Source organism: Balaenoptera physalus (assembly GCF_965194825.1).
Source record: "Balaenoptera physalus genome assembly, chromosome: 5".
NCBI lineage: Eukaryota > Metazoa > Chordata > Mammalia > Artiodactyla > Balaenopteridae > Balaenoptera > Balaenoptera physalus.
In genome coordinates, this window is record NC_138884.1 from 26,789,982 (window position 1) to 26,817,000 (window position 27,019).

The 27,019-nt window shown below is 42.0% G+C and overlaps 1 protein-coding gene and 1 pseudogene across 3 annotated transcripts in view; one reads left to right on the top strand and one right to left on the bottom strand.

Annotated features, from left to right (window-relative positions):
• MGST2 (microsomal glutathione S-transferase 2) overlaps positions 1–27,019 on the top strand; it is a 34,201-nt gene that overhangs the window by 3,402 nt on the left and 3,780 nt on the right. For both annotated transcript variants that reach the window (XM_082463488.1, XM_082463489.1), the window contains exon 2: positions 4,536–4,635. In XM_082463488.1, coding sequence (XP_082319614.1) covers positions 4,536–4,635 — 100 coding nt within the window. The remainder of the gene's footprint in view (positions 1–4,535; positions 4,636–27,019) is intronic.
• Positions 211–4,154, bottom strand: LOC309661607 (ribosomal biogenesis factor pseudogene; annotated as a pseudogene). The gene has a single exon. The product of its transcript is annotated as a ribosomal biogenesis factor pseudogene (transcript).

Genomic DNA, 27,019 nt, shown 5'->3' on the forward strand with positions numbered 1-27,019 from the left:
GGGGAAGTGGGCTAGAAATATTAATCTGGAGTGTTGCAAAGGTAACATTGTACCGGCTTATAAATCATGGCTGTGATTTCTTGAACCGCGATCTTTTAATTACTGTGTGTTTCTTAAATAAGCTGGGTATGGCAGGTATGATTATCAGGTTAAAAAAAATCTGCAAAAATATGAGCTTCAGATTAAGTAATTCATTCTAAATTTTTAAAAAAAATTTTTTTAAACTTATATTCTCTCTTATCTTTTTTTATTTTTAAAGATTGATTGATTGATTGATTGCTATGTTAGGTCTTCGTTTCTGTGCGAGGGCTTTCTCTAGTTGCAGCAAGCGGGGGCCACTCTTCATCGCGGTTCGCGGGCCTCTCACTATCGTGGCCTCTCTTGTTGCGGAGCACAGGCTCCAGACGCGCAGGCTCAGTAGTTGTGGCGCACGGGCCTAGTTGCTCTGCGGCATGTGGGATCTTCCCAGACCAGGGCTCGAACCCGTGTCCCCTGCTTTAGCAGGCAGACTCTCAACTACTGCGCCACCAGGGAAGCCCCCATTCTAACTTTTAAAGTGCCTTCCCACTAGGATTATTCAATATCCTGATTGCCTGGTTAAATAGAGGCTTCTTCTCCTCTGGGGTCACTTTTGCTCAATTCATATTATCTTAGGCACATGCTTCCTTAACATGCAAGATGGGGAAAAGGGTCTGAGCCCTGGTGAGCAAGACTTCTTATCAAGAACAGGTATTTCTTTATTTTCCCAGTGTGCTTGTACCAGGAAACGGGGCAGAGTCACGGACTTCTCAGCCCCAAGCACGGAGGCACCACGGTTTAGGATAGATAGAGTCTGCACGCACACTCAATGGCAGACTTGCTAGCCAGTCTGTTTTGTGAATTTATGAAAACATTATACCTTAAGACACGTGTTTTGTGGTTTGATTTACTGTCTTTTCTGGAGTAAAGCGGGATGCTTATAGCCAACTAAAGCAGCACTTAGGTCTGAAACGCCTTGTGTTGACCCTCAACATGTAGGCAGTGTCCACCCCGTGTGTGCCCACGTCCTGGCCCTGCAGAGAGCACAGGGGCAGGTCCACGGATGGCCCCAGGCTGGCATAGCCTCTGCCATCCCCGCAGAGAGGTTCTGTTTGCTGGTGGGTGCAAGGGATGGTGTGAATTGCAGTCTGAAGTTAAGGCAGCTGAGTTGGGAAGGGGAGACTGGGCCAATGGTGGTTGGTGATGGATAGGGAAGAGAGAGAGAGGGAGGGAAGGGGTTGGCATTAAGAACCAGAATTCGCTGCTTTAGCGAAAGAGATGAGACGCCCTGTGCTGTAGTAGAAGAAACTCAAGGCTTGAAAACAGACTTGTATCTTCTGGTCCAGCCACTTACAAGCTGGGTGCCCTTGGCCGGGAAAATCTGTCCTTCAGTGTCCTCATCAAAGAGGGTTAAACAGGACACTGGGTAGGAAGTGCCCACCATGGTGCCTGGCCCAGGGTTGGCGTTCAGCACAGTCACTTCCAGACCTTGGCTGCTTCCCCACAGAGAGAAGCTTCTGGTGGATTGAGAGGCAGCCTTGCGGTGAAGAAGCCCAGCTGTGGCTGGGCTGAGAGTAGGGGGCAGGATGAAGGGTCTTGATTCACTTTCCCCAGCACACGTGTCCCCCTGGAGAGAGCAAAGGGAGAGGAAAGACAGGCAAGGCAAAAGGAGCTTATTCTCAGGTAGGTTTTAATCAACTCATAAGAAGGGAAATAAAATGGGAGCTCTCCAGAAAACGTGGTGAAATAGCCTTTCCACCCTCATGATGTTGCCCCAGTGATAACCACGGTCTCTCTCAGGCCCCTGACCTGAGACTCCTTGGAACTGGAGCTGATGCAACTGAGTTCTCCTTCCTGGGGCTGGAGGTGGGCGGGGTCTTCGATTTACTGAAGCTCATTCCTCACATTTGCTGCTGCTTCAGACAGATGCCGACCAGGTGCAATGAACAACCAGAAAAAGACAGCCCTGCAAAGCTTTCACTTATTCACCTTCATTTTGAAGCTCTAGGTTCTGGCACCATTGCCGATAGAAAAATCTAGGAGCACACATCTTTCATCGTTTCCATTTTATCATGAAAACAAGAAGCCTTGCCTGGTGTGTTCTCTGAGGTTGTGGAGCACGTTAGAAGCGGTGGTGACAGCAGGGTCCAGAATGGCCAAGTCCCAATTTTCCCCTCCATAGATAGACCTCCTCTTTGGCTCCAGCTGAGGCCGTGAGCCATTGGCCTCTCCAGCTTTATGCTGCCTTGAAAAGACTTAGCCCAGGGTCGGAAACCGTCAGTGCCTAATCCCACACTTACCTTCACTCTACTCTCCCAGGCTTCAGTGTTATGACGACAGTTTGAACGAGAAAGAGGCCAGTCCTAAGTGCTTACACACTTAGATGTTCAGCTGTAGCTTCTAAATCAGGACCAACACTTTATTTGCAGCAGAGGGGAATGAAGGGGAAGGAAAGTAGCCAGCTGTGAGAGGCTTACTCGACCAGGTTCAGTATTTACTGACTTCTTGTTGGAGGGGAGATAGTACCATGTTTCAGGAGGAAACACATGGCCCCTAATACTGTCACACAGTGAGAGACTGAAGCTGCAAACTTGGTGTGGGAAAGGAAATTATTTTTAAAACATTAGCAAGTAGGAAATGGATATTGAGGTACTAAAATAAGGGAGACCAGAACAGTGTTGGAGAGAAACTGTGAGCAACTGAAACTGGAAGAAATAATCTGAAGGGAAATAATAGACCCCAGAAGTTAATTACGGGGTAAAACGAGGGAGATAAGGACAGGAGGTGAGAACTATTTACAAAGGAGGAAGTGTGGGTGTGAAAGTGAAAGAGGGTCACAGAACTGATGATCAGAGGCAGGTGATCCCAGGCATTGGGGTTTCATAATCTAATGTATTTTCCGTGCAGCAAATGAAGAAGAAAGTCATAATCATTTCATAATAGGGAAGCTGAGTCCTGCAGGGAGCCATCAACCCCAAGTTTTCTTGTGACCCACCCCTTCCTGGCCCTCCTCATCTCCAGGCAACTACTGATCTGCTTTATGTCACTGTAGATTCACTCGCATTTCTGAGAATTTTATACAAATAAACTTATACAGTAATACTTTTTGGGGGGTCTTGCCTCTTTCATTTAGCATAATTTTTTTGTATAAAACATTTAATTTATTGGTCTTTTGGGGGAATTCGATGCATCACCAGTGTATTACAACTGAGCCATTAATCTTGTAGCTTCATCAGCATTGACTGGTTCGTTTTCACTGCTGAGGAATCAGCTGTTTCTGCAGAGGTTCAAGAGAAAGGCCTTTTGAGAAGTGTGCGAGTTCCTTTCGTATATCTACGAGAGCTTTATTCTCTCAGTTATCTTTTTCATCATTCACAATGTTTATCTTAAGATTAGTGGTAACTGGTTTTGCTTTATTTTTAACCTTAAAGCTTTTTTGGCTGGCTGTGGGGAATACATTCCTGGACTTCTGCCCTCTGAGTTTGTCCTTGGCTGTTGTCAGACCTCTGATACCCCTCGTGCAGCTGCTCAAGTTCCAGGTGACACCATCTGCACACACCTCATTCTGCATAATTATTCTGAGATTCATCCACGTTGTTTCATTTACTAATAGCTCATTCCTTTTCACTGTTGAATAGTATCCTGTTGTATGGACAAAGCACAAATTATTTATCCACTCACTTGTTGATAGACATTTGTGTTAGTCGGCGTTCTCCAGAGAAACAGAACCAATAGGATACACATACACACACACACGTACACACTCTCACATATCTATTTTAAGAAATTGGCTCATATAATAGTTGGGGCTGGGGAGTCTGACATTTGCAGGGTGGGATGCAAGGCTGGAAATTCTAACAAGAATTGATGTTGCAGTCTTGGGTCCAAAGGGAGGCAAAAATCTCTTCCTCTTTGGGGAACCTCAGACTTTTTTCTTAAGGCCTTCAACTGATTGGGTGAGGCCCACCCACAATATGGAGGGTCGTCTGCTTTACTCAGAGTCTACTGATGTAAATGTTGATCACCTCTAAAAGATACCTTCACAGCAACATCTAGACTGCTGTTTGACCAAACAGCTGGGCACCATGGCTAGCCTAGTTGACATATAATCTTAACCATCAGGGAGTTGTTCCTAATTTTTGGCTATTACAAATAAAGCTGTTGTAAACATTTGTGGACGGGTGTTTTTATGGACATATGATTTAATTTCTCATGGAAAAATTCTAGTTGTGGAATGCCTGAATCATATGGTCAATGTATGTCTAACTAAAAAATTCCTTCCAAATGGTTTTCCAAAGCAGTTGTATCATTTTACATTCCCACCAGCAGTGTATGAGAATTCCAGTTGATTTTGTATCTTCACTTGTCTGTCTGTCTTTTCTAGTTGGTATGATCTGTCTTTTTAATTTTAGACATTTTAATAGGTATGTAGTGTATCTAACTGTGGTTTAAATTTGCATGTTACTAATGAATAGTGATGTGCCACATGTTTAACGTTCATTCCTCTTTACTTGCAGGTTATTTCGCTTTGCAGGTAGGAAAGGCGCGATCAAAATACAAAGTTACACCCCCAGCAGTCTCTGGGTCACCAGAATTTGAGAGAATACTTCGTGCACAGTGAGTAATGCTTTTCCCTTCAGGGGTATGGATCTACCACATACACACAATTCCTAATTAGGGGAAAGATACGCAGAGAAGATATGCCATTATAACAAACCACTCTTCGTGGCCAAGGATCTTCTCATGATCCTTGAGGTTTGAAGTAGGCAGTGCATGGAGTTTCTACCCACCTATATTACAAATTCAGAGGATACATTTACAGAAAAGGCTGGGATCTTAGGGGGGACTGCTATATGTCTCTAAGTGTGGCAGTTTGGTCCAAGAGCCTGGAAGGGGCTCCCTGAGAGTTCAGTAGCCTCATGTTGAAATAGTTATGCTATCAGTTTTCTATCTGAAATCTTTACTTCTTCCTCTCCACTTCAAAACAGAGGTAGGTCAGTGTTATCGTCTGCCAACAACCCATTTCCTAAAATCAGAAACCTATAATAATGAGAAAACTTTCTATTTCATGTGTATTCATAGTTTTTTTTTTTTTTTAACATCTTGTGCTCCTTGCCTTTTCAGATCCACACAGAATGTTCCACTATAAACACCATGAATTTGCCTGATGCAAGATGCTAGGGCTACCTTTACATTTAATCCCCCAAACCTGGTGCTTTTAAAAACATTGCACATATCACCATTTATACATTGCTTGGTTCTTTTGTCAATACTTTGGGATTTTTCATCTTTGTTCATGAGTGAGGTTGGACTATAATTTTTCTTTTTTGTATGGTCCTTGCTCGTTTTGGTATCAAGATTATATTAGCCTCACAGAATGAATTAGAGTATTATTTTCTCAGAGTTTTAATAAGATTGGAAGAGTGTGTTCCTTCAAAGTTGTTAGAATTTGCCTATAAAATGATCTAGACCAGATGTTTTTCTTGTGAAAAAAATTTAAACTATGAGATTTGATTTCTTTAATGATTATGGAATTATTCAGGCTTTTTATTATGTCTTGAATTAGTTTGGGTCAGACATGGCCCTTGAACTGTGAACATTGGTCTGTTGTCCATCTAATTGCTCCAAGGAGGATGGCACACACTATTCCCTAGGCTTGAAAGTGTGATGAATACCACTGGTAGTACAAGAGATAATTTTAAGAGGTGCATAGACATGTTTAAACATTTTTTAAAATGTGGTAAGAATGTGTAACTTGAGCTCTACCCTGTTAACAAAATGTTGAGGGTATAATATATTACTGTTGACTAGAGGTACAATGTTGTACAACAGATCTCTAGGGCTTATTCATCTAACTTGGCTGAAACTTTATGCCCAAGGTATGATTTTATTTTATTTCTTTAATTAAAAAAATTATTTATTTATTTATTTATTTATTTATTTTGGGCCGCATTTGGTCTTTGTTGCTGTGCGCGGGCTTTCTCTAGTTGTAGTGAGCAGGGGCTACTATTCTTTGCAGTGCGCGGGCTTCTCATTGCAGTGGCTTCTCTTGTTGTGGAGCACGAGCTCTAGGTGCGAGGGCTTCAGTAGTTGTGGCATGCGGGCTCAGCAGTTGTGGCTCGCGGGCTCTAGAGTGCAGGCTCAGTAGTTGCGGCGCATGGGCTTAGTTGCTCCACGGCATGTGGGATCTTCCTGGGCCAGGACTGAAACCCGTGTCCCCCTGCATTGGCAGGTGGATTCTTAACCACTGTGCCACCAGGGAAGTCCCCCAAGGTATGATTTTAAATAACATTGGACCACATGATGAGAAAGTCATTTCCACTGTCTTTGAATCTTTATGTTATATCAAGTGGAAAGTATTGATTTGGTGCTGGTATGTCCCACATCCCAAAATATTTATTTTTATCAGGGTAATACATGTATGTAGTCTGAAAATAAAGTGAGGTTACAAGCCTTATAACAACAAATAATTCTCCTTATCTCCAATCCATCCCCAGAGACAGCCATTGGCACTCCTTTTGACTACTACTTTTGGTATTTATTTCCATATTTCTAAATACTATGTGTTCACTGCTGTTTATTGATTCACAAATTTTAGACATTACCAATTGACTTCCTTTTATGGCAGAAAAAATTTCATGCTCCTCTGTTTACTCTTTTCCTCACTTCATCCTTCCAGAAAAGTTATATCACTTTGTTGAGTTAAATCAATGTTTATGTTGTTGTGATTAAGTAAATAATGTTCAAAGCTGAATCAAGTAGTATACTATGGTTACATTTCCTTCTTGTGTAGTTTTTTGTTTTACACGGGGTTAATAATTGCCTCTTTGTTTGTTTGCTTAGTTTCATCTCCAAATCTTCAGCAGAACTGAAAATTTCCTCTCAGTACATTTAAATACATTAAGTAAGCTAGTAATACCACTTGTTTTTTTCCTAGAGTCATTTGTGCTTTAGTCTTCCATATTTTGTCTCCAATCTGGAGGTTGCACTTTAGATCTGTTACATAGCTGTCATCCCACAACTTCCTGTCACTATCCTAGGAATTTCCCTTATACCCTACTGATTTGGATCACCTGTTTCCTGGATTTCATATTATCCTATGTACTGGTTTTTCTCTCTCGTTTTGGTGGAGCACATCCTCCAGACACTTCCTGAGAGGAGGGGAATGGTAGGTCTTGACACTTCTGAATATGCCTTTATTTCTCTGTTAAAAATCCTTACCCTCAGAATTTCGAAAACATTGTTTTCATTATTATCTAATTTCCGCTGCTATGGTTGAGGTGTTCTGTGCTGTTCTGATGCTTTGTTTGGAAACTGTAGAAGCTTTAGGGGCTTCCCCTGATCGCTGGCCTGAGGTGTTACAGTGCTGTGCTTGCTCAGAGGCATTTTTCTTCACTATGCTGAACCCTAGAGGAGGTTTTTTCACAGCCTGAAAACTCATGCCCTTCTGTTCTAGAATATTTTAAAATATTGTTTACCCCTAAATTTTGTCTTCTTATTTTCTCTGTTCTTTCATTCTTTTTAAAAATATTTATTTATTTGGCTGTACCGGATCTTAGTTGCAGCATGTGGGATCTTCGATGTGGGATCTTCGTTGTGGCCTGTAGGATCTTTTATTTATTTAAAAATATTTATTTATTTATTTATTTATTTATTTGGTTGTGCTGGGTCTTAGTTGCGGCAGGTGGGCTCCTTAGTTGCAGCATGCAGGCTCCTTAGTTGTGGCATTTGAACTCTTAGTTGCAGCATGCATATGGGATCTAGTTCCCTGACCAGGGATCGAACCAGGGCCCCCTGCACTGGGAGTGGGAGTCTTAATGACTGGACCACCAGGGAAGTCCCTCATTCTTTTTTTTTTAAATAAATTTATTTAGTTATTTATTTTTGGCTGCGTTGGATCTTCGTTGCTGCACACGGGCTTTCTCTAGTTGCGGTGAGCGAGGGCTACTGTTCATTGCGGTGTGTGGGCTTCTCATTGCGGTGGCTTCTCTTGTTGCGGAGCACGGGCCCTAGGCGTGCAGGCTTCAGTAGCTGCAGCATGCAGGCTCAGTAGTTGTGGCTTATGGGCTCTAGGGCGCAGGCTCAGTAGTTGTGGCACATGGGCTTTGTTGCTCCGTGGCATGTGGGATCTTCCCGGACCAGGGCTCAAACCCCTGTCCCCTGCACTGGCAGACAGATTCTTAACCACTGAGCCATCAGGGAAGCCCTGTCCCTCATTCTTAAAATATATATTAGTCGTAAGTTCACCTCCTGGACTGATCCTTTAGTTTTCTTTTATCCTGAGTTTTTCATCTTCTTGGACTTTTGTTCTTTCGGGGAATTTCTTGAACTTCCAACTTTTTACTGATATTTAAAAAAATTCAAATATGAATTTAATTCCTAAGAATTAATTTTTATCCTTTGATTGTTCTTTAGTTCTTCTTGTTGCTGCTGCTGTTATATCATTCCTTTCTTGTTTCATAGATGCAGTTTATTCTCTTGTATCTGAGGATTTTAATGATTTTTTTTAAAAAAAATCTTCCTTTATCATTTCTGTTTCTTCCAAGTTCCTTCTTATTTTTCTGTTTTGGCCTTTGCCCTTAATTTTTATTTGTTATTCACCCGTTACGTATTTTTTGAGCACCTCTGTGTATTAGTTAGGAGATAGTAGTGAAGAACTCCGACAAAGATCCTTGCCCTCTTGAAGTTTACCTTATAGCCAAGGAAGACAGAAAATACACAATAAGCAGATAATACCATAAGAAAATAAGATATCGTGTAAGAGGGTGATGTTAAGCTATACAAGAAAAACAAGAGCATTATATAGGGACGTGGGGGTGGGTTGCTGGGGGGTGAGCTAGAGTGGGTTGCAGTTTAAACAGAGTGGTCAGTGTAGGCCACACTGTGAAGGTGGCACTTGAACAAAGACTTGAAGCAGGTGAAGGAGTTAGCCATGTGGCCATGTAGGGAAGACGCTCTTGAGATAGAGGAAATAGCCAATGCAAGGACTTTAAGTGGAATGTGACTGGTGGGTTAGCAAAGAGGTTAGTGTAGCTGAGAGAGGAAGCTGACAGAGCGTGGTAGGAGGGAAAGTCAGAAAGGTAATGGATGGCCAGACCAGGCAGGGCCTTGAAGGCCATTGTAAGGACTTTAGCTTTTTCTCTAAGTGAAATGGAAAGTCGTTACAGGGTTTTAAGCAGAGGAGTAACATGATCTTGTATTTTAAAAGGATCACTTTGTTTTGCAGAGAATAGACTGTCTGGGTGCATTGGTAGAAGCAGAAAATTCAGTTAGGAAGCTACTGCAAAAATACGGGTGAGGGATGATGGCGACTTGAACCAGGAAGATAGCAGATGACATATGAGATATGGCAGATTCTGGCTGTATTTTCAGGGTAGAGCCAAAAGGATTTCAACAAATAAGGAGTGTGCGAAGAGTCAGGAACAGCTTTCAGATTTTTGGCCTGAGCATCCCGAAGGATGGAATTGTGATTAACTGAGTCAGAGAGGGCTGCAGGAGGAGCAGTTTTGGGGGGAAGACCAGGAGATGTGACTTAACGCTACAGCTAAGGAGAGGCTTTAGACACTGTGCTCTACTAAGCTATTTGGATCGTTTGTTATTGCATCATAAACTGGCTAATACATTGTTGCTTACGCATCCAAGCAGAGATAGAGAGTAGACAGTTGGATATACCAATCCTCATTTTAGCAGGGAGATCTGGACTGGAAATATAAATTCAGGAGTCATTGGCACATGAAGATGATTTAAAGCCAGGACACTGGATGACATCTTTAAGGGCATGGGTATAGGTCAAAAAGAGGAGAGGACCAAGGACTGAACCTAGAGCCCTCCAGCCTGATGAGGCCAAGAAAACAAGGGTCCAGCAAAGAGATCTGAGCAAAAGAGACCCTAGGGGCTTTACTCAAATGTCAGGTCATTCTTGATTGGCTATCTGTGCAATTTAAGAAAGAGGCACTAGGGAGTGAACTGGGGGCTCTGTGTGCACAGACGGGGCTTACAGAGTAGGCAGCTTCACTGAAGGGTGCTGGATCAGGAGGCAACTTTCTTCTGGGGGGACCCCAGATGATGGCATCTGTAGGTCATCTTTATGGGACCGTTGACTTCCTCTAGGAAAAAACCCCTTAACTCCCCTGTGAGGGAGGAGGGAGTGAAGGGTGAGGGAGGAGGGTGGGTATATTAGGCCTGCCTTCTAGTAGTCTGACAGTGTGGTGGGTGAAGGAAGGAAGCGTCTTACACTGTGCAGTATGTGAATTCGCACTATGGTCAGTACAGAATTTTACCCTCACGCTCCATTGTTCTTGGAGCCCCCAGAGATTCTCTGTTTCAGTTTCTCCAGACAATAATCCTCCCATCTCCTCTGATGAAGGAGTAGGGTGGGGCTCAGAGGTGGAGCGGAGCCAAAGCCCTCCTTCTACAGTCTTTCAACGAATTCTTCTGTTTCAGCCTTTGGCCTCCAAGGGACCTGGGCCCCAGTTGCTGAGCCTCTTGGGTTCTGGGATAAGGATTGTCTCAGTCTTTTTTTTTATTTGCTGTGCCGCGTGGCTTGCGGTATCTTAGTTCCCCCACACGGGACTGAACCCGGGCCCTCGGCAGTGACAGTGCGGAGCGCTAACCACTGCGCCGCCAGGGAATTCCTTGTCTCAGTCTTCACTGGTTCTTCCTCCTACAGGCACGTAGCTTCAGCTCTCTGCACTCTGCCAACTCAGCTATTGTTCCCCTTGTGCTGGTTTTCCTTCAGAAATTTGCTACCATCTCTCTTCCACTGCTGTGTCTGCTCCCGTTCTCTCTGTTCTTGAAGACTTTCTATCTATTTTTTATTCCTTTACTGGCATTTTAGTGAGGTTTCAGGAGGGAGGAGAAACAAACACGGGTTCAATCTGCCATGTTTAGCAGGAAGTCCTTGGGATGTGTTCTCGACACCATCTGGACACCCATTTCCCTCCATTCAGCAGAGGAAGGGTCTCATGCTCAGAGTCTCCAGCAATCAATAGCATCTAATAAGAATCTGACAACTTTCTGTTTTCATGGCATTTATTTTTATACTTATCTTTTATTTAGAAAGTTATACTCTTACCTCACTACCGCAAGTGGGAACAATTTCATTTTTCCGAATTTGTGTGAGTCAAAAAGAAGTTGATTCATAGAAAAATAATAAGAGGTATATGGAGAAGCTAAATTTTTGACAGTAATATATTAATGTTTGGAGTTTAGGAGATACCATACTATTTATACAAATGATCACAGGAGGAAATTCTGCATCTTCTCACTTTGTCTTTCATGTTCTGAGACTTTGTTGGGGAGTGTTGGATTTCCAGCAGGCTAAATTCTTGGGTCACTTCTGGTTCTATGTTCGTTCACATAGTTTTCACAGATTTGATTTTCTTTCGAGTTACTGCTCTCTCCTTCCTTTTCTGCATCTGGACTCCTCTTGTCCTAGGAATAAAGCTGGATACCATTTCCAAATATTTCTCTTAAGTTGCTGTTTATAAGTATCCAAATCCAATTTCCTTGTTAAATGTGTTTTGTTTGATTAATCATGGCAGAACAGAGAGGGGTTAAAAAATAATAAGCAATATTAGGGTGGGGTGGGGGATTTGGAGCCATAAAATACCTTTAAGGTCACAGTATAGTTGTCCTGGGTTCTCTCTGAAGGGTGGGTGGGAATGGTCCTACTCCCTTCTCTGAATTTCTTCTTGGATATTCCAGGGCACTAGCCCAGTTGTTGCCTTAGGTTCTAAGGTTTAGGAAGAACTTGGCCAGATCAGAGAAGATTCATGGCTTGTGAAGCCATTTCGACTTTATCTGAGGTAGTTAGGGCAGGAGCCCCTGGGATAACCAGTTTATTCCAAAGCCTACTTGGCTACCTATTCTCTTTTTCAGGGAAGGCTCCCTTGAGCTCTGCAAATCCCCAAGAGGGAATGCACTTTCTTTTCTGGCTCTCCTGGACCAAAGCATTGAGCCCCTTTAGCCTCCCTTGAAGATCTTATGGCCTCATGAGTAACAGAAATGCTGCCTCTTCCCCTACTCTTTCTCCTGCTGCTTTGCCCTAAGCGTAGCCAAGAAACCCGGTGTTATGACTAATTCTTTCTTTGAGCGGAATTTGACATCTCATAGCAACCATTTCAAGGTCCCTCTGACCACCCCTGAAGTACCTGTTTCCTGTCTGAGGGTCGCCTCAAGTTGGATACTTACTTGTCAAGCAGCGATGATTATTATGGGGCCAGCTTACCCGAGTTACTAGCCCAGGGCCCCTTCTCTAGAGGCCCCATTCATTTCCTCCTCCCTTCCTCTAGGGAGGGCATTAGAGGTGACTCTTTCTAGAGTTTTGCAGTCTTTTGCCAGAATACACTCTTTGAAATTATGAAAATAGCAGCTATAATTTCACGGAGGGCCATTTCTTCATGGTATTGCTAAGCTTAGAAAATTCTATCTAGTCTAATTTGAGCACCTTGATCCCTTTAGATTAAAGGCTTTTATAAATTTAAAAAGTAGATCCAAGTAACAAATTGATCTTGTTGTAATTTAAACATATTTCCTCTGATTCTATCCTCACCAGAAGAGAAGAATAGCTGCTGATGACCTCACTCTTTTTCAGACACTTGAGGACCATTATTAAATGTCTTTCATCTTCTGTATTTTGAGGCTAGGTAGCAGAAATTCAGCTTTTTTTTTTCAATCATTAAACAATTTGGTTGTTCTCTTTAGACTAAAATTTTTCATATTCTTTCTAAACCTGGAGCCTAGAAATGTACATAGTATCCCAACAATGGTTCCATCAGTTCTGGGTGAGGTAGAAGAATTGCCTCTTACTTCTTTCTTGTATGTACTCTATTTGCTTAATGCTGAATTTTTAAGTTCCTGTTCCAGAATTAACCTGCCACAAGGCACAAGTAAACCCAGTCATCATGAATCTGAGAACTCTTTAGAAATGTTAGCCTTTTCTTACTCTACTAGAGTTCTTCTTTTTCTTCTTCCTTTTTTTTTTTTTTTGCCATTTTACTAACTCCTTATAGTCACTTTGAATCCTGAAATTTAGAAATTAAAACTGTTGACCATAATGCATGCCTAAAACCCATGGAGAAAAGGAAAATTCACAAATAGAGTAATTTTTCAAGTGTTCTGCAACACCAGGATTATAGTAATATGAGTCACCTACTTTTGTAGTAGGTACAAAAATGATAAATAATAGAGAGACAATAAACACATCTCCATTCTTATTACAAGGTACTGATCTTAGACATTAGCTGAAATCCCAAAATGTACTTTTTCACTGAGTTATAAAGGGCTTGGGTTCTCCAAGATGAGAGAATGACTAAATGATGATTTCTTCAAACTCCATCCTCCTCTAAAACCCACCTTGTATTAGTCAGCTGGGGCCACTGTAACAAAATGCCATAGACTGGGTGGCTTCAATGACAGATATTTATTTTTCACAGTTTTGGAGGCTGCAAGTCTAAGATCAAGGTTCTGGCTGATTCTATTTCTGGTGAGAGCTTTCTTCTCTTGGCTTAATGTGTCCTCACATGGCCTTTCCTTGGTGGAGGGGTGAGAGAGGGAGGGAGGGAGAGAGAGAGAGAGGGGAGAGGGAGGGAGGGAGAGAGAGAGAGAGGGAGAGGGAGGGAGAGAGAGTCAGAGTCAGTCAATCTGGCAGGTGTCAGAGAGCTCTCTGGTGTTTCTTCTTATAAGGGCACTAATCCTATTGGATCAGGGCTCCACACTTCTGATCTCATGTAACCTTAATCACTTCCTTACTCCAAATACAGCCTCACTGAGGGGTTAGGGCTTCAGCATGTAAGTTTTGGAGAGACAAACATTTAGTCCACACCACCACCAAACAGCTTCTGTCACACAAGCTGGGTGATTCTCAGGTAGTCAGGGGACGAGAGGCAGCTAGAATTTGGATGAGCTGCCAGCCTCACTGCCTCATCTCCCCATCCTGTTCCTTATCAGCAGTACCACTGAAGTGCTAGTTAGATTTCATGCCCTCCTGCCATTAGCAGCAGCCTCCCTCCCGTGTCCCAGAGGGTTACTTGACAAGGAACAATTTAGATAGTTACAGATCTGTATAAAAAGATTAGCTCCAGCAACCTCTCATCCCCAAGCCTTTTCTGAGCATATTAACCTGTTGCTCTGACCCCCCAGCCAGTGTAATAATCCAGAACACTTCTTAGGGTCAAAAGCCAGCAGACCAAGGCTAGGTCATCTGTTAATAGTGCAAATAGCTCATGGAGGTGTGCAACCTATTGGTGGTATTTCAGAACAAGTCACCAAAACAAAAGAAGAAAGAAAAAGGAGCAGCAAAAATCTTGAACGAGGGAAACCTCCTTTAAGTTGCCTTGTCTGCTTTTTATTTATTTATTTATTTATTTTATTTATTTTATTTATTTTATTTATTTATTTATGGCTGTGTTGGGTCTTCGTTTCTGTGCGAGGGCTTTTTTCTCTAGTTGCGGCGAGCGGGGGCCACTCTTCATCGCGGTGCGCGGGCCTCTCACCATCACGGCCTCTCTTGTTGCGGAGCACAGGCTCCAGATGCGCAGGCTCAGTAATTGTGGCTCACGGGCCTAGTTGCTCCGCGGCATGTGGGATCTTCCCAGACCAGGGCTTGAACCCGTGTCCCCCGCATTGGCAGGCAGACTCCCAACCACTGCGCCACCAGGGAAGCCCTGCTTTCTATTTTTAAAAGATGTCACACTCTAAGCATGGCATTAGAAGTGTCCTCTGGCTGTTCAGGTTTTCCTCTATGGGAAATGGTTCAGATTTTCTGTGAACACGATTGTCAGAAGCAAAGTTTCATGTTGAGTGTTTACGAGAAATCTATCAAATAGCAGAAATATTCAGAAGTGTTTTAGGCCAAAGATTTCCCAAGTGATGTGTATACTAAGAACTCTGCTGTGGGAGTGAGGAAAACATTGGAGCTCCTATTTATATTTACTCTTAAAATGTCATCTTTTAATCTCTATTTTGTGTTTGTTTTATAATGTATATGATACTCTTTTCCAGTCGAATGTATTAGCTGTGCTAGTGGATCAACCCCATACTCCCAGTGGTTTAATGTAATGGAAGTTCGCCGTTTGTCTTGCGCATGTCAAGTCCTACGTGGGTGCTCCTGGTTGGGTGGCCTTCCACATGGTCATTTAGGGACCAAGGCTTCTCCCACCTAAGGGTTCTGTCCCCATCCGGGTCCTCAGCGTTCTCTCCGTGCAACCAGTGCGTGGGGTGAAGGGAGCTTGGCACACCAGCTGCTTAGTCATCTGGCTCAGAAGCGACGTATTTCGTTTCACTTACTTTCCATTAGCAAGAAGTAGCCCCACTAAGATCCCAGGAGGCTGGGAAGTGTATCCCTGACTGGGCAACTACTGCACAGCGCCAACTTCACACCCTCCCTGTTGTCGGCCAGCCGCCTCTGCTATAGTAGGACATGTGGATATTTCTTATTGGGGTTATGCAATTAAAAAAAGTCAGAGACTAGGGTTTTAGGAACTGCCAGAATGCAATATGATTCTTTCTTTTCCAGTATGGGGTGAGCTTTATAGTACATACACTTAATGACGGAGACAGGGCCCAAGCAGTACTTAGTTTAGGACTACCTTCACTGCTCCCAGCCTTCGGGTCCAGACAGGGTTCTGCAGTGGTCACATGTCCTGAGCCCCCAGGCCCAGGCTCCTTTGGAGTTGGGGACGGACGATGGGGGCTTTCAGTGGCGTTAAGTATTCAATCTCCATGGGCTCCATTGGTCCATCTTCTAGGGTGACCAACTCTTTCCAGTTTGCCTGGGACTTTCCCAGTTTTAGCACTCCGATTTCTGTGTCCCAGGAAATCCCTCCATTCCAGGCAAACCCCAGATTGTCCTGGTTTAAAAAATCAAAGTCCCACGTTCTGAAAACCTGTTCAGTCCAGGGCAAACCAGGATGGCTGGCCACCCCACTGTTCTTCCAGTAAAGACTCTTTCTGTTATTACCCCTGGGTGGAACTTGAGGCCCATGATGACATCTGCCTATAACAAAAGAGAAGCTTCTCCCTCATCTTTTCTTGTTTTTGTTTTTTTTAAATTTTATTTATTTATTTGTTTGTTTGTTTATTTTTGGCTGTGTTGGGTCTTCGTTTCTTTGCGAGGGCTTTCTCTAGTTGTGGCAAGCGGGGGCCACTCTTCATCGCGGTGCGCGGGCCTCTCACTGTCGTGGCCTCTCTTGTTGCGGAGCACAGGCTCCAGACGCGCAGGCTCAGTAGCTGTGGCTCACGGGCCTAGTTGCTCCGCGGCATGTGGGATCTTCCCAGACCAGGGCTCGAACCCGTGTCCCCTGCATTGGCAGGCAGATTCTCAACCACTGCGCCACCAGGGAAGCCCTCTCCCTCATCTTTTTATGGGAAGCTTAAATATCAAAGAGCACAGGATTATAGTGGCAAGAGGGCTCTCACCAGGGAATGAGTAGACAGACTCATTTCCCCTCAGCGTGGACACGCAGGAAATGGGGCGTCCAGCAGTGGTCAGAACCAACGTTACCCCCTGTTCCCACGCAAAGGGGAACTGACACAGCTGCTGCCAGCTGATTTCTGTCCCGTAGGAGATTTTTCCTGAGGATCTTCTGTAATATAATCTGCCTTCATTTCCAAAAAGAGATCATCAATTATTTTCACTTTGGTTTTCCTGTCAAAGTGACTGTAATTAGTCACTGATAGGATTGTGAAGGACACATTTTCAGTGTTTGGTCCCCGTGAGTTAAACAATGTCTGTGGACAGCTCACTGTGAACAAGCTGTTCTGGAGCACATCCGGGCATGGACCACCTAACGGTGCTGTGGGATCTGCAGGGACCCAAAAGTGCTGGTGGTGGAAGGACATGGTCACGTGGTGGAGGAGGTGCAGGGGGTCAGACCGAGCAGCCAGAATGGGATTCCAGTTATTTTAAGGCCAAGCAACACCCGGTGTCTTCAGCAGGCAGCAGCAGGGAAGACCGTTAGCAATAGCAGGGCCCCAGGCTGGCTGTCAGAGAATTATCTTCAATCTCTGAAAGATGATAGTGGGACACATCTTCAGGGCTTAAGGCGGGTCGGTAAACAAGGGGCCAGGAGAAAAGTACAACCAGCGCAGCTGGGGCATGAGGTCAGGGTGAGACCAACAGTGACTAACGGCTTATAGGGGACAAAGAGTCTCATTTCTTAGGAGAGGAAGGTGCAGAGATACGGTGCTAAACTGCCCACATACACCAGGCTGTGCCCTCTGGGAGCACAAATGCAGTTACACTCACATCCCTGCCTGAGTCTCCGTGACTTCTAACCGCCCCTGCTCCCCCGGGACCTCGGCACCCCTTTCCCCCATCTTCTCAGTTACTTCCTGGGGCCCTCAGGGACGTGGGCAGGGACAGCCCTGCTGCCTAGCAATTGAAGGGAGGGGCCATGCCACTGCCCTGCTCCAGTCCTCCGGTCCTGTGAGTTCGGGTCCCTCCACAGGTTCTGGAGTCTTCCATGACTGCTCTCCGGCTGCTCTTTGGTCTGTGGTAGAGGGAGGTGAGGGCTGTGGCTCTCTGCAGCTGTTTGGCACTTCTGTCTGAGGCATAGCACTGCAGGCATCTGTAGTTTCACCAGTCCCTTCATGAAGACCGTCCTTCAGCTTTCAGCCTGGTCTCCACTCAGGTGTGAAACCGGTCCCCTGGCTTGGGCAGGGGTGGGAAAGACCCCAGAACATCCCTCCGTTTTCCTCATTTCCTCTTTCCTCACTCTTTCTTGCCCAGAGGCCTTCTTCCTCTTGCAAATGAGAGACACAAAAGCGCACCTGCATCTCAGTGTGTATGGACGGATGCCCACAGGGGCCACAGACCCAAGGTTCTGCCTGTGCGGCTCAGTTTGGGCTTGGCTGGGATGCCTTTATATAATATCATCTGCCCCACGTGCCTAGCCAAGGCTGCTAGTACAGTGGGGAGAAAAAACCTTCTAAATAGTTAGACTTTATGAAGAATAATATGGACTGGTTTTGAGGGTGATTTTTAAAAAATTTTTTATTTATTCTTTTTGCTGCGTTGGGTCTTCGTTGCTGCGCGCGGGCTTTCTCTAGTTACAGTGGGAGGGGGCTACTCTTCGTTGAGGTGCGGTGGCTTCTCTTGTTGTGGAGCACAGGCTCTAGGCACGTGGGCTTCAGTAGTTGCAGCACGCGGGCTCAGTAGTTGCAGCAGGGGCTCTAGGGCACGCAGGCTTTGGTAGTTTTGGCATGCGGGCTCAGTAGTTGTGGCTCGCGGGCTCTGGAGCACAGGCTCAGTATAGTTGTGGCTCATGGGCTTAGTTGTTCTCTGGCATGTGGGATCCTCCTGGACCAGGGACCGTGTCCCCTGCATTGGCAGGCGGATTCCCAACCACTGCGCCACCAGGGAAGTCCGAGGGTGATTTTTAAAAAAAATCTCATCATGGCTAATTTTGTGTCGTGTTGTGGAAAAACTTACCCCTTAAATTTTGGGATAATTTAAGGTGTTTTACAAGACTAGATAGAAGATGGGACAATTGTGTTTTGTTTCCAAAAAGGATAAAACTCATAGAAGAAGACAAAGGGGATCATGCCCTTGACATTGGGTGTGGAAAATAGAGCATACTTCTGCTCTTTTACTTCATGGAAAACAGGTCCATGGATTTAGCCGAGGAAAAGGAAATGTTTTTTAACATAGCTGTAATTATTCTGACGATTCACATTTGTAAAGCATCTTTTCACTTAACCTACCATAGGAACTCACAAACTTTAAATGACGTTAGTTAGTAAAAAAGCAACCATCAGAAGCAAAATAATGCCAAGGATAGGAAATGGCAGAAAGACAAAGCTCAGTTATTTCCCTAAGAATGAGAAAGTTGTGGCTACGGTTTGTGAGGGTATCAGTGTCAGGCTCTGGACAAGATATTCCTTAGGTCATTCCAGTGGCCTTTCAGGCCTTAAAGGCAACAGTAGAAAAAAATGAAGAGGAAAGCATTTGGCGTTCGTATTCTGCATTTCTGATGTGCCAGGGGTCTGATGATCGCTCTTCTGGCTCTTAGAGAGCTGAGTGGGTGACTTTACTGTCGTCATTGCCGACTCAGGGTTAGAAAGGTCCACTCATGCTTCTGACTCTGCACCAGCTGTGGTCTTTATATGAGCGCTGAGTTATGCAGTTAGTTAGGAAGCTTTTTTACCCAGCTTTAAGAGATGGCTGAATGATTAGCAGGGAGTTTTTTCTCATGTAGTTGAGTCAGAAACTAATAAGGTTGAGTTGACCCATCCACAATTTCCCGTAGATTGATGGAGAATGAGGAAAGAATTATGCTTTGTAATTAGGCTTTCTTCTTCTTTTTTTTGAGTTAGAGATTTTTTTTCAGATTTATTGAGGTATAATTGACAAATAAAATTGTAAGATATTTAAAGTGTACAACATGATGATTTGATAAACGTATGATTTGTGAAAGGATTTCCCCCACTGAGTTAATTAATACATCCCTTACCTTACATATTTACCCTTTACATATTTACTCTTTTTTTTTTTTTTTTTTGGTGAGGGCACTTAAGTTCTACTCTCTTAGCATATTTCAATTATACGATAAAGTGTTGTCAACTATAGTCACCATGTTATATATTAGATTCTCAGACCTCATTCCTTTAATAACTGAAAGTTTGTACCCTTTTATTAGGCTCTCCCTATTTTGCTCACCCTCAGACCATGACACCTACCATTCTACTCTCTGTTTCTGTGAGTTCACCTTTTTTTTTTTTTTTTAAAGATTCTACATGAAAGTGATACCATGCACTATTTGTCTTTCTTTATCTGGCTGATTTCACTTAGCATAAGGCCCTGCTGGTTCATCCAGTTTGTCACAAATGGCAGGATTTCCTTCTCTTTAAATGTTGAATAATATTTCATTACATATATGTATATCACATTTTCTTTATCCATTCATCCACAGTTGGATACTTAGGTTGTTTCCATATCTTGCCTACGTGAAGAACAGTGTAATCAAGATGAGAGTACAGATATCCCTTCAAGATGGTGATTTCATTTCCTTTGGATATATACACAGGAGTGGGATTCCTGGATCATACGGTGGTTCTAGTTTTAATTTTTTGAGGAACCTCCATACTGTTTTCCATAGCGGTCGCATCAGTCTACACTTCCGTCAGTGGTGTATAAGGTTCCCTTTTCTCCAACTTATTGCCAGCACTTGTTCCTTGTCTTTTTGATAATAGCCATTTTAACAAGTGTGAGGTGATATCTCACTGTGGTTTTGATTTGCATTCCGCTGATGATTAGAGACGTTGAGCACCTTTTCAGGTACCTGTTGATCATTTATGTCTTTGGAAAAATGTCTATTCAGGTTCTCTGCCCGTTTTTTAATTGGGTTATTTGGTTTTCTCTGCTATTGAGTTGTATGTGTTCTTTGTGTATTTGGGGTAGTAACCCCTTATCGAATGTGTGGTTTGCAAATATTTTTTCCCATTCCATAGATTGCCTTTTCATTTTGTTGGCAGTTTCCTTTGCTGTGAAGAAGCTTTTTAGTTTGATGTAGTCCCACTTGTTTATTTTTCTTTTTGTTGCCTTTGCTTTTAGTGCCAAATCCAAAAAATCATTGCCAAGGCCAATGTCAAGAATATTTTCCCCTATGTCTTCTTTTATGAGTTTTATGGTTTCAGGTCTTATGTTCAAGTCTTTAATCCATTTAGAGTTGATTTTTGTGTATGGTGTAAGACAGGGGTACAGTTTCATTCTTTTGCATTTGGCTGTCCAGTGTTCTCAACACCATTTACTGAAGAGACTATCCTTTCCCCATTGTATATTCTTGGCTCCTTTGTAAAAACTAATTTACCACATATGCATGGGTTTATTTCTGGCTCTCTATTCTGTTCCATTAATCTATGTGTCTGTTTTTATGCCAGTACTATACCGTTTTAATTACTACAGCTTTGTAATATAACTTGAAATCAGGAAATGCAATGCCTCCAGCTTTGTTCTTCTCTCTCAAGACTCCTTTAGCTATTCATGTTCTTTTTTTGGTTCCATATGAAATTTAGGATTTTTTTCTATTTCTGTGAAAAATGCCACTGGAATTTTGATAGGAATTGCATTGATTCTGTAGATTGCTTTGAGTATTATGGACATTTTAACAATCTTTTTTTTTTTTTTTAAATGGAAGTTTTTTGTTTGTTTACTTAAAGCCTGGATTATGTGAGATGTCAGGAAGCTACTGTTTCACTAAATTTATCATTTCAGCTTTTTGGTGAGACTTGCAGTTCTTTTTTTAAATTTTATTTATTTATGGCTGTGTCGGGTCTTCGTTTCTGCATGAGGGCTTTCTCTAGTTGCGGCAAGCGGGGGCCACTCTTCATCACAGTGTGCGGGCCTCTGACTATCGCGGCCTCTCTTGTTGCGGAGCACAGGCTCCAGACACGCAGGCTCAGTAATTGTGGCTCACGGGCCCAGTTGCTCCGCGGCATGTGGGATCTTCCCAGACCAGGGCTCGAACCCGTGTTCCCTGCATTGGCAGGCAGATTCTCAACCACCGCACCACTAGGGAAGCCCCATTTTAACAATCTTAATGCTTCCAATTCATGAGCATGGAATACCTTTTCATTTTTTTGTGTCTTCTTCAGTTTCTTTCATCAATGTTTTATAGTTTTCAGTTTACAGGTCTTTACCTCCCTGATTAAATTTATTCCCAAATATTTTATTCATTTTGATGCAGTTGTAAATGGGATTGTTTTCTTAATTTATCTTTCTGATAGTTCATTGTTGGTGTATACATACACAAATGACTTTGTACGTTGATTTTTTTTTTTAAATAAATTTATTTATTTATTTATTTATTTTTGGCTGCGTTGGGTCTTTGTTGTTGGGTCTTCGTTGCAGACCCCGTTGGGTCTTCGTGCAGGCTTTCGCTAGTTGTGGTGAGCGGGGGCTTCTCTTCACTGTGCTACACAGGCTTCTCATTGTGGTGGCTTCTCTTGTTTCGGAGCTCGGGCTCTAGGCGCACAGGTTTCAGTAGTTGCAGCACATGGGCTCAGTAGTTGTGGCTCGCGGGTTCTAGAGCACAGGTTCAGTAGTTGTGGGACACGGGCTTAGTTGCTCTGTGGCATGTGGGATCTTCCCGGACCAGGGCTCGAACCCGTGTTTCCTGCATTAGCAGGAGGATTCTTAACCACTGCACCACCAGGGAAGTTCTGTATGTTGATTTTGTATCCTGCAACTTTACTGAACTTATTAGTTCTAACAGTTTTTTGGTGGAATCTTTAGGGGTTTTTATATATAATATCATGTCATCTGCATCGACAAATTTACTTTTTCCTTTCTGATTTGGTTGCCTTTTATTTCTTTTTCTTGCTTAATTGCTAAGATTTCCAGTACTATGTTGAATAGGAGTGATGAGAGTAGGCACTCTTGTCTTGTTCCTGATTTTAGAGGAAAAGTTTTCAGCTTTTTATTGTTGAGTATGATGTTAACTGTGGGCTAGTCATATATGGCCTTTATTATGTTGAAGTGTGTTCCTTTTATACGCAGTTTATTGAGAGTTTTTATCATAAAGGATGTTGAAATTTGTCAAATGCATTCTCTGTATCTATGGAGATGGTCATGTGATTTTTATCCTTCATTTTGTCAATGTGGTGTATCACATTGATTGATTTGTGTATGTTGAATCATCCTCGCATCCCTGGGATGAATCCCACTCCGTCGTGGTGTATGATCCTTTTAATATATTGTTGAATTCAGTTTGCTAAAATTTTGTTGAGAATTTTTGCATCTATGTTCATCAGGGATATTGAACTATAATTTTCTTTTCTTGTAATGTCCTTTGGTATCACAGTAATGCTGTGATATCACAGTAATGGCTTTGGTATCACAGTAATGCTGGCCTCACAAAATGAATTTGAAAGTGTTCTCTCCTCTTGTATTTTTTGGAAGGATTTGAGAAGGAATGGTATTAATTGTTGTTTCAGTATTTGGTAGAACTCACCAGTTGTGGTCCTGGTCTTTTCTTTGTCAGGATGTTTTTGATTACTGATTCAATCTCCTTACTAGTAATTGGTCAATTCAGATTTTCTATTTCTTCATGTTTCAGACTTTGTAGGTTGTATATTTCTAGGAATTTATCCATTTCTTTTAGGTTGTCTATTTTGTTGGTATATAATTGGTCATAATAGTTTCTTATGATCCTTAGTATTTCTGTGTGATCAATTGCAATGTCTCCTCTTTCATTTCTGATTTTATTTATTTGAGTCTTCTTTTCTTTCTTCTTGGTCTAGCTAAAGTTTTGTAAATTTTGCTTACCTTTTCAAAAAATCGGTTTTTAGTTTCATTGATCTTTTGCCTTTTTAGTCTCTATTTCATATTTTTTCTGTAACCTTTGCTTTTTCCTTTCTTCTACTAAGTTTGGGCTCAGTTTGTTCTTCTTTTCCTAGTTCCTTGAAATGTAAATTTAGGTTGTTTATTTGAGATCTTTCTTTTTTTCTTAATGTAGGTGTTTGTCACTATAAACTTCCCTCTAGAACTGCTTTTGCTGTACTCCATAAGTTTTTGTATATTGTGTCTCCATTTTCATTTGTCTCAAGATATTTTTTGATTTCCCTTTTGATTTTTTTCTTTGACTCGTGTTCAAGAGCATGTTTTTAAATCTCCACATATATATGAATTTTCCAGTTTTCTTCTTGTAATTAATTTCTAGTTTCATACCATTGTGGTCAGAAAAGATGCTTGATATGATTTCAGTATTCTTAATTTTATTTATTTTTTGATCTATCCTATTCCATATGCACTTGAGAAGAAATGTCTGTTTTGCTGTTGTTAAATGGAATGTTCTGAATATGTCTGTTAGGTCTATGGTCTAATGTGTAGTTTAAGCCCAATGTTTCCTTATTGATTTTCCATCTGGATGATCTATTCATTGTTGAAAGTGGGATATTGAAGTCTCCTACTCTTATTGTATTGCTGTCTGTTTCTCCCTTCAGATCTGTTAATATTTGCTTTATATATTTAGGTGCTCTAATGTTGGGTGCATAAATATTTACACTTGTCATATCTTCTTGATGAATTGATCCCTTTATCATTATGTAATGACCATCTCTCTCTCTTGTTAAAGTGTTTGGCTTAAAGTCTATTTTATCTGAATCTCTTGTAGGCAACATATAGTTGGGTCTTATATTTTTTTATCCATTCAGCCACTCTGTGTTTTTTGATTGGAGACTTTAGTTCATTTACATTTAAAGTCATTACTGATAGGTGTGAACTTACTATTGACATCTTGTTAATTGTTTTCTGGCTGTTTTGTAATTCCTTTGTTCCTTTCTTGCTCTCTTCCTTTGTGATATGATGATTTTCTATAGTGCTATGCTTTGATTCCTTTTTCATTATCTTTTGTATATCTACTATAGACTTTTTTTTTTAGTTTTACTATAGACTTTTGCTTTGTGGTTACCAAGAAGCTTACATAAAACATCTTATATTTATAACAGTCCATCTTAAGCAGATAGCAACTTAACTTTGAATGCATTCAAAAGCTCTATATTTTTACATTTCTTCCCCATTTTATGTTTTTGATGCACAAATTTGTATTTTTTAATATTGTGTAGCTATTAACAAATTATTATTGTTTTGTTTTTAATACTCTTGTCTTTTAACCTTTATACTAGAGTTGTAAGTGATTTACCCACCATCACTGCAATATGAGAGAATTCTGAATTAAATTATATATTTACCTTTACTGGTGAGTTTTATACTTTCATATATTTTCATATTAGTAATTAGCATCCTTTCATTTCAAGTTGAGGACCTATAGTTTTTACATATGTCAGGATTTTTATTAATTTTTAAATAAAAATTTCAAAGGTTACTTTCCATTTACAGTTGTTACAAAATATTGGCTGTATGCCCCATGTTGTACAATACATCCTTGAGCCTATCTTACACCCAGTAGTTTGTACTTCCCACTCCCCCACTCCTCTATTGCCCCCTCCCCCACTGGTAATGACTAATTTGTTCTCTATATCTCTGAGACTGCTTCTTTTTTGTTATACTCACTAGTTTGTTGTAAATTTTTAGATTCCACATGTAAGTGATATCATACGGTATTTGTTTTTCTCTGAAGACCTCGCTTTAACATTTCTTATATCAAGTCTAGTGGTGATGAACTCGTTCAGATTTTGTTTCTAAAATTCTTTATCTCTTCAATTTTGAAGGACAACTTTTCAGGGTAGAGTATTCTTCATTGGCAGTTTTTTCTTTCAGCACTTTGAGTATATCTTCCCACTCCCTTCTGGCTTACAAAGTTCAAAATTGCTTCTTTGTTTGCTATGGTCCTGTGAGACTTGTGAATGCAAGCCTCATTGGCTATCAGAGCTAGGTGATTTGGAGGCCGGTCCCTCAGAGAGAAGCTGCAAAAGCTGGGGTGCCAGATGTGTGTACAGACTCCTTCCAGACAGATGCTGGCAATCTGGTTTTATCAATGGAGCAAATTGAAGGAAGTAGGCAAGAGAAGTGCCCATGAGCTCCCCTGGGCTCCAGAGAGGATCTCAGCTAGCCCTTGGATACGTGCTAAACTAGAAGCTGGGTCTCCAGGCATCAGCTTGTAAAGTATGGAGTCAAACCCTTTCTAGAGAAAGACTGGAGACAGGAGTTTTTGCCTGCTCCCTCTGCACTGAGCCCTGGAGGCTTAGCTGTACTGAGTGTTCGTGTGCTCTGTTAAGAATTGCTTCTTTGTTTGCTGTAGTCCTGTGGGTCTCATGGATGCAAGCCCCATTGGCTTGCAGAACTAGGTGTTTTGGGGACCCAGCCCTCAGGTGGAAGTCTTAAAAGTTGGGGTGCTAGATATGCAATCTAAACCCTTTGCTCCTCAGGGAGAAGCTGGGGGTTGAGGATTTTCTCCTGAATGTATGGTGCTATGCTAGGGGTGGTGTTTATGATGAGAGTGTGTCTCAGCTTCTCCTACTTATTTCAGTGTGGCTACTTTTTTTTTTTTTTTGGCCATGCCACACGGCTTGCAGGATCTCAATTCCCTGATCAGAGATTGAACCTGGGCCACGACAGTGAAAGTCTGGAATCCTAACCACTAGGCCACCAGGGAACTGCCAGTGTGGCTATTTTCTTATTCGCCTGATGTGTAGGAGTCATTCAGCTGGTTTCTGGATTTCTTTCAGAGGGAATTGCTCTGTGTGTATCTGTACATTCAGTGCATCTGTGGGAGGAGGGAGGTTTAAGAGCCTCCCATGTCACCATCTTGGTCACAAAAGAAAAGAAAACAAAACACTTTTTTTTTCCATTAAGAAAGAAAAAAGAAAAAAAAAGCGAAAAAAAGAAGAAAAAAAAGGAAGAATCATTCATGGTGACCTGGGTTAGAAGACTCAGCCTTCAAGAACCAGAATCAACTGTTTCTGGGTCAATTGCCTCATAACCTTACATACTTAAGCTTTACAGCTTAAGGAAGGATGTAGGGTCATTTCTAATCCTGTAGACTATGACGCTTCCACCAGGATCAACTCAAGACCTCGTTGCGAATTACATTAAAGTTTTTTTTCTGGTTGTGATATTGTCAGGAAAGAGCTCAGCCAACCTAACCAAGATCACTTGGGGGTGTAGCACAGGAAGGAAGATGAATATAGTTCATCTTTTTTCCTTTTGCTAGGTGCAGATGAACTAATTATAGTTCCCAGAGAAGCATTCCCTTTCGCTTAAAATAGTGTCAAATTTTCCATCCAAGTCTTCTATGAATAGAAGCTATTTGACTTGACATTAGGACAGAGCTTTGGAATCTGGAGATGACACAGACTACCTCTGTTTCTCTGCAAGGCATCCATCAGCTTGGGTTCTCAGTCTTTAGTTTTTTTTTCCTCCATAAAATGGGAATGAAATACGCTCATTCATTTATTTCAGGAGGCTTTAGGGGAATTATTTAAAAACCATTTTTAATGTGCTGAGTAGCTCAAATGGAAGGCAATAGATGCAAGGGAATTCTGGGGAAGAAATCCATTTAATATGAATTGAGTTATTTTCTGGGTTATTTAGATAAGATAC